We start from the raw sequence: 8,799 nt of genomic DNA on the forward strand, positions 1-8,799 counted from the left end.
GGTATGAATGAATATGTATTGTTATACGCCGCTTTAGCAATATTCACATACTTTCGCTTTGTGGGAGGGAGACCAAGTGCATTGTCAGAGAATGAGTGAGTGGGTATTTTTGACGCCAGAGACGAGACACCAGAAATGGCCTTCATGAAATGTACACTTGTGGGGTATCAAACCTGGGCATCTTCAATGCTTTAAAGAGGCTAATCTACTGAGGCATCACCACGATGAACCCAAATCCGGAACACATTGGAATTGCATCTCTGCATCAGCTACGTGTTAGAAATAAATGATTATAAAAATATAACGCAAACCTCGTCGTAGGACTAGCATCTCTTCCATTTTAAGTAAGGAGGAACACACAAGTGAAACATGTCGAAGATGTTTACCGAAGGTACGATAACTGTCAGGAGGTGGGAAGACCCAAAGCCATGCAGGTCTTTAACGGTCATCGTACTAGTGAAGCAGGTGACACGAGTATGGTGCTGGTAAACCAAGAAACATTGTCAGGCCGAAACTGGGATTCAAACCCATAATCGCGCAGAACGAACGAAACGACCTTAGATTACTTGGCCACCACGTCCCTTCACTATTGTAGTGAGTGAGTGAGTGAGTGAGTACAGTTTTACTCCGCTCGTAGCAATGTGACAGTCATATCACGGCTGGCTTCATTGGGGGAATTAACTATAAGAGTTAGTGAGTAAAGCGGCCTATCCCCAGTATGGGTGCAGTATGTAAAGCCCATGTCTGGTGTCCCACGCTGTGATATTGCTGGAATATTGCTAAAGCGGCGTAAAACCATACTCACTCACTCACTCAACCGTAAACCTTGCAGGGTTGATAAAAACAAGCAAATTGCCAACTATACTCATTATTTATGTGAATACCATGTACACAACAGGTGTTAAATATCAACAATAACAAATATATATTAAGCACTGTAGTATACAGGACTATTCCCCCAATTCATCAAACCCTCTGACTATTTAGCTCAAAACTATACGGGGAAACCTTGGAAAACTGGACCGCATAGTTTCTGGTGGAATCGTCCGGAGTATTAGATGTCCGCATTACAGATCACGGAAAGTGGAAAAGAACCCATAAAAAAGTCTTTCAACAGCAATCGTCCAAATAGCGGAGTTTCTAGGCGATGATGTGGTTTTAAGGTGTCTATAACAGACTGAACCATTCACCACTGCCAATGTTACAGGTATACCACAGTTGTGACCAGTAGCTTGTACGTTCTACTGCACAGTGGTCGCAGTCTTCATACATTTCTATTGCTGTGGCTGGCATCCTAGATTGGGTATGACGTCATGATAACGTGCATTTCCACGAGTCTTTTCGAGATTTGGGAGGATGCAGTGCTGTATATATAGCCTCATCAAATACGGATTTCAAGCCTCGCTGAAAAGATAAGCACATGTGATCTGGCCCTTTTAGGGTAGTAAGCATGATCTAAAACTGTGATCGTGCATAAATCATAATTATATCAAGTTTAATCGAAATTTTGATTAGAAATTATTTTCTTCGAAACTCTACTTGAACTCTTCTTACACGTGCAACTTGCGAGTGCGACACAGATGAGAGACTTGTAAAACTTTCTGTTCACGCTTATACCATTATTTCAAAGTTTACAAATATACATTTTGACATTTCTTGTGGGTCTAAACGAACCAGTATCCTAACTATTCCTATTAGAATTTTGACAAGAGTTACACTAGACATTACTAACCTGTGTAAGGGCAGAGCACTCCATATAACTAGTTTTCAGCTTCTTCGCGAGTTGTCTCCCTTGCCGGGATGTAATCGGCTTCTCACTAATACCTTCCAGTACATCCCCATTGGCTAAATCGTCTCGGATATCGGTCTTCGTCCCAACGATCAGGAATGGAGTGTTTGGTGAGTTTTCAAGGATTTCAGGGACCCACTGAAATGTGAATGGTGAACAAATGAGCTGGTGCATTGCAAATCAACCTCGTCTTTTCCCAGTCCTATAGGAAGTGGTCACAATTACAATACCCTTACCTGCGCAAAACAACAAAACCTAACTTAACGGCTGTCCTAAACTACCATTGTTGAAACTACTTTTAGTTGCTTTGTCCTCTAATCAAAGGGTATACATAATTTCCATTCAGCTAAGAAAAGCCAGATTTACGGATGTTAACTTCTTTATTGTGGAGAAAACAACGTTTCGGGGCCTATGCTTGCTCCATTCAGATAACCTTCATTATTTACCGTTACGTGAGGTCGTTTACTCGCCAGTTTCCGTAACATACACTCACTATTCGGCTTGTTCCGGAATAATCAAGTGTTGGTCACGAAAGCCTCGTCTCGTTCTCGGTTAACATGCAGTTAGGTTAATGTCACTCATGAAAGTGGCGGAATTGGCCGGGCGGACCCGAGTGCATATATCACGTTCCATCGGCATCACCCGGGTTCAATCGGTTTGTTCTGATACATATAGTACTGAGATTTATAGCTGATTTGGTTGTGATAAAAATGATATAATGTGTTCATTTAAATGGGCATAACGAACTTTTAGTTAGTTTTAATGAAATATACTTTAAATATATATTTTGAAAATACATGTGGTGTATTCATGAACACACTTTCGTTGACATTGTATTTTGGGTTTGTTTTCAATACATTCGTTATACGCCAAGGCTTGGCCTTCTCATAAGTCAAGGATTAGAGTGTCTAGGTGGTTTAGGGCAAACCAAACCACCACATTCCACTCTCAATATAGGGAGACAGAAACACATGAGGAGGTCTTATCGATTACTCGCATAATGAAATTGATTTTTATTTAAACTACGAATTCAGGTGAATCCAAGGATGGTGGGGGGTGGGGTCATTCACCTCCATAAACATCATCGTCAGTTACAGGTCATGTACATATATTACTGTAACACAGGAGGTACGAATGTTACGAGTTCTTAGGCTTACGAGAGCTTAGTTTAGACAAATTCCCAGTTACAGGGCATATATTAGTCGCTACTCCAAGTAAAGGGAGCATCGATGCATTAAGACTAATATAACGCCTGCATGTTATATATTCTGCCTTCTGCTGAAGACGGGCAAAAAGTTATTAGTTTCATATATTCTAACCTTTCGGGGTATAAGACAGTCAGGAAACACCAAAGACCGCGACATTTCCCCCCATTCCATTTAAATAAATAACTTTCTTCCACATGACCCAAACATAGTGGTCAAATTACTCCCACGTAGTTGAGAAACTGCTTTCGGAGAAACTGCTTTCGGAGAATCAGCGGCAGCGCCGGAAGTAGTGACGTCTACTTCCGCTACGAAACAGTGATGGCAAACAGGTAGGTAGTATTTTTCAGACTGGAATGGCGAAATGATACAAAACAAAACCGTGGAGAAGGATTCCTGGCTGACATCATTACCTTTTCTGAGACACTAGAGAAGGTTGAAGGGGAGACAACCGAGAAACAGACGAGGTAGATGTCAGCGTTCGGGTAACTGAGTGGTCGAACACCATCGTATTCCTCTTTACCAGCCGTGTCGAACAGGCCCAGATTGTAGGCCTCGCCTTGAACTTTGACTGTCACCTTGTAACTTGCTGAAACCTGGACACGTTAAATAATGAGTGAATGTGTTTTCACACCACTTCACGAAATCCACAATATGAATGAATGAATTAATGAATGAATGAAATAAATGAATGAATGAATGAGTGAGTGAGTGAATAAATTTTTACGCCGCTTTTAGCAATATTCCAGCAATATCACACCAATATCACTGGGAACACCCGAAATGAGCTTTTCACATTGTACCCATGTGGGGAATCGAATCTGGGTCTTCGGCCTGTCACGTGAACGCTCTAACCACAAGGCTACCCCACCGCTCTCTGCAATATAAGTCAGTGGGATCAAGATGTGGCGTTTACATAATGTGCCCATGTAAGTCAAAGAACCAGTCCCTGTGGCTGGGCAGCAAACAATAACCACTAGGATTTCTCTCCAAACCTGTGGAAAATGATAAAACTGATCTGTGTTCGCTCGATCCCATTGAGTGATTGAATTAGTCGGGTTTTATGTTGACTTCAGAAATATTGTTGTAACATGGTATAACGACGGATGGCACTACAAGGGGCACTTGCACCAATCTGAAGAATGAAATTCGGCATGGCGGACGAAATGTTTAGCCAGATGGGTTAACCCATCCACAAATATGAAACCACTCACAAAAATATGCTAAAATTGCATGTTTTATAATAAAGAACGAAAACCTTACATCTAAACCTCTTGCGTAACTGCAATATAACCTGGCAGTTGACATATTTGGGCATGGATGCGCTGGCAATAGTGACTAGTAGAGACAGAGCCCAGTTCAAGCAGGGCGACTCCTTTAACGAACGTTGCCGACCGACGTGAGGGGGGAGCTTGCCAGTTGGACGGCCTTGAGGGAAAGGTGAGCGAGCTATGTATTTACTCATTAAACAAGCGCAGTGGCCGAGGCTGTATACTCACCGTGGGCTGGTAATCCTTCTCAAACGTATTGGAACTGTATGAGTGCAACATGCACGTCTTGCCAACCTCTTCGTCCCCAACCACTACACATTTCAGGGCGTGGTCGGAGGGGGACGCCGACTCTGACATTGACGGTGACTGGTTACCTGGAGAATAGTTTTACTCATTAAATCTAAGGAGAAAGAGAAACTATGTTTCACTGATCTTACTCTGGGGGTGCGGGTCCGAATCCCGGAAGGGACTCAACCCAAAAACTACTAGAATTTGTACTTTACTAAGAAAGTGTAATCCCAAATATGGTATGTGTTTGACCACTTTCTAAATGGCTTTGTGCAATTCATTGATCGTAATGTATTTTTCAGATGAAAATATTGAAAGCATTTTCATTACAAAACTTGACCTTGGCGTGCTCGGACAGTGCTCAAGTATATTTCTACATCGGTATATTTGTTTCAACTTAAGATAAATATCAGATAAATATGAAAGAAAGAAAACGAAAAGAAATAATATTGGCATCTTATTCCTGAAAACATTTTTTTCGGGAGTGAGTGAGCTTAGTTTTACGCCACACTCAGTAATATTTCAGCTACATGGTGGCGGTCTGTAAATAACTGAGTCTGGACCAGACAATCCAGTGATCAACAGCACGAGCATGGATCTGCGCAACTGGGAACCGATGACAGGTGTCAACCGAGTCAGTAAGCCTGACCACCCGATCCCATCAGTCGCCTTTTATGGCAAGCATGGGTTGCTGAAGGTCTATTCTACCCGAGACCTTCATGGGTAATTTTTTTCCCCGGGACAAACATTCAAAACATGGATGGGGTCACATGGTTCTAAATTCATTCCTTACGATAGTTTCTACTAAACCAGTAGTATACAAATTTACCTCAGATTTATTTGTTCAAAGTGTTGGAGCGAAGAATGACGGCTAAACGGACATTATCAAATTCAACAGTTCGTGCAATTTTTATTTACATAATATACAAACTTGGTATTCTGTATTTTTTGGCTCAATGTATACTGTTTAGGTTACCATGTCAGTTTAAGATATCAGCTTCGTGGTTTAACATCCAAATGCAATGTGAGGAATTCAGTTGAAATGAGAGCGTCCCCAAACATCCAGGTGAGAATGTAAAATGAGAGCTCCACAGGTGGGTATTCCGTGTCACAATGACTTTCATGCCATATTGGTCTCAAGACGCGACTTCGTGGATCGGGTTGTCAGGGTCAGTGTCTCATTGATTCATGATTGATCACTGGATTGTCTGATTCACATGTGGTTGTAACAGTGATTTATACACTGTTGTCTTATATTTATTGCTGAGTGCAGCGCTAAACAACATCAGCCAAAAAGACGTAGGCACTTACTGTTTCAAATCGGATTTTCTGAAAGGTCAGTTTGGACGTTTGTTGGACAGTTGGCGATAATCCAGTTACGGAAAGACGACGACATTCAACATCAAACGCTCGTGTTACTCTTGCAGAGATAGAAACCTTCACAATCCGAAGAAGTTACTCTGAGTTAGTGCGTGAGTATGGTTTTACGCCGCGTTTAGAATTATTCCAGTAATGTCACGGCGGGGGACACCAGATATGGGCTTCACACATTGTACCCATGTAGAGAATTGTGACGAGCGAACACTTTAACCACTAAGCTACGCCACGGCCGGGAGAAAAACAGAAGGTAGTTTGGTTATTCAGTGCAGGATGCTGTTATCGTACCTTATCGTACTTTTATAAATTAACGATTTTCAGGGTTAATGCATTATATGACGATTAAAATATACACCTTTCCTTTAGTCTGCCGAATAAGATAGTTGGATACAGAGCGGCTATATCTATCGTGCCTGAATCTTTTCGGCACTGGGACATTCTTTCAGAATCTCCGCTGTTGCATGTTCACATGACTTCGAAACATTTCAACGACACAAAGCTTAAACAATTAGAATTGTAGCTATTTTTCTGCAGGGACTGAATTAGGACATTTTCCAAGTGGCATACACTCCTTCGCCGACGATACTGTAGCTCTGAAACGGTTTGGATGACGTAAATATTTGCTTTGATTTTGAAACCCAGGTGTCTCGTGGTTAAAGCTTTACATTCACGGTCTGAGCGAACAACTCGGGTACGAGAAGATAAATAGCAATAAGCTACAGTGTCTGTGCCTAGTCATATGCCACGGGCGTCTCATTCACTGGACGCCAATATAGGTCTTTCATTTGCTGTCATTCAGATTTACAACCATACCATACTTAGAAATTTCGGTGACCTGGTGTATAACAAAAGTATTATAATAATACACATTTCAATACTTCCTCGTTTACTGTTATTCCGTTGCGATATGATAGTTATACAATGTACGTGTTATAAATACTTACAATGATACATTCATAAATTATCACGAACTCATAAAATAACCATAGTTTCAAGGATGTGATGTAAACACAATTAAACAATATTTGTGCTTCCATTTCTCAGCTATTGGAAATGCAACAAAATGTTTGAAGTCATTACGAAAAGCATGGATTTGGGTGGCTTTCACACCTGAAACTTTGTTTACACCTTTAACTGACTATCCAAGGAGTGTGTGTCTCTTTAAGACGGTAATGTTCACATGATATGGTAGCGGGTGTGTCCGAGGTCTATTATGCAGGTGTTGTCTGTCAATATTACTATACATAACATATGAATTTTGTCAACAATCTATGCGTTGTGATGTCTCATTCATCTTACCTTGATGTATGTACGGGGTCAGTCAACACCGCCATTGCTAATATATATGTCCCGTGGAGACACTCCTGGCATAACACACCTCTCCAAGCTGTCAACGTTGAGAGGCGCTATAATTAGACGGTGAAGCAGCCAGGGGACATAACTCGTGTCAAAACAGAGAAATCACTTGACACACGATCTTCTCAATCGTGGGGATTTGTCGGATGCAGCAACTTTATGTCTGTAAGTTGTCACATGCGTGTTAGTGTCAGATGACTGTTGATAAATACTCGACAAGAGTACTCTTCAGTAAGAAAAAGTACAAAATATACATGTACCTTGAGCCCAAATACTGTTCGAACGGGAAAAGCGATCTGTTACGTGATGGTTGGAAAAGATTTTTTTTAAATGCCCAAAAAATAATTCTAATGAAACGAAACTATACGTAACGGGTATGTTAGTACACACTACGAGACAGTGTTGGTTTTATAAGTAGGTTAAATTATTCATATTGTTTACTGTTTCTGAGTACAGTACGCCACTGGCGGAAGAACCCGAGCAGGATATTCGTTTATTTCAATAGAAGGTATTCTTCTCTTTTAAATGTAACAGTTGCATGACTGCATTTGTCAGGACTGTATTTAGACGAGGACAATACCCACACTTAGAAAAGAAAGTACGTTACAATGATGAATAGCATCCTCCTTGTCACGAGCAGCGATTACGTTATATTTAATGTACCGTAAATACGTCAATGGACGAACGGGTTGCTCAACGTTATTCATATACGTATGCGTTTATATTTACGAAGGGTCAAACCCGTGAAGATCTGAGTTAGAACTGCTCTTCAGAAACCCATGCTTGTCGTAAGAGACAACTAACGGGATCGGGTGGTCAGCACACATGCCACCGTATCCCACTTGCGTAGATTGGTGCTCATGTTGTTGATCACTGGGTTGTCAGGTCCAGTCTCGATCATTTATAGACCGGCACCATATTGCTTGAATATTTCTGGATGCAGCGTAAAACAAAGAAAACAAATTCGACTTGTCTAAACCGTTCTACTGAACAGATCCCTACTTTCCGCATATACCTGCTGTAGAATATGGACCTTAACATACTGTAGAACTGGGCTATATTCGTGTTCACGCCTGCTGTGTGCCTTGCCCCAATACGTACATACAAATGTAAGTACTTCATCCTTTGCATTCTTACCAGATTCTTCTAAATTAGCCGCATACAAATACGCTTTGAATATTCATGAGAACATACCAGTCTCGTGAGGACCATTATTAGTGGCAGGGAAACCACGATGGAGGGTGATCGTCCATCCAACAGGGCGATCATCACCAGTCACATGATGACCAACGTCAATATTCGGAAGATCATGAAGGTATCAGAATGGCCTGCATCGGTAACGAGACAACATCTCGTTTCTCTGAGACCATCATCACTGCAAAGAAAACCACCACCAGTGTCAAGAACACCGTCACCAGTATCACTATAAACAAACAGTATCACTATAAACAAACAGTATCACTATAAACAAACAGCATCACTATAAACAAACAGCATCACTGTACCCATCTTG

At 41.3% G+C, this 8,799-nt stretch overlaps 1 protein-coding gene across 1 annotated transcript; it reads right to left on the reverse strand.

Moving 5' to 3' along the window:
- Positions 1–852: 852 nt before the first annotated feature.
- Positions 853–7,369, reverse strand: LOC137268142 (cdc42 homolog). Its single transcript, XM_067802670.1, has 5 exons — positions 7,230–7,369; positions 4,494–4,639; positions 3,408–3,590; positions 1,733–1,927; positions 853–1,404 (listed from the first exon to the last, which is right to left on the reverse strand). The coding sequence occupies exons 2-5, from the start codon at positions 4,620–4,622 to the stop codon at positions 1,312–1,314; spliced, it is 600 nt and encodes a 199-aa protein (XP_067658771.1). The 5' UTR covers positions 4,623–4,639; positions 7,230–7,369; the 3' UTR covers positions 853–1,311.
- Positions 7,370–8,799: the final 1,430 nt, after the last annotated feature.

Source organism: Haliotis asinina, chromosome 16 (assembly GCF_037392515.1).
Source record: "Haliotis asinina isolate JCU_RB_2024 chromosome 16, JCU_Hal_asi_v2, whole genome shotgun sequence".
Classification (NCBI taxonomy): Eukaryota; Metazoa; Mollusca; class Gastropoda; order Lepetellida; family Haliotidae; genus Haliotis; species Haliotis asinina.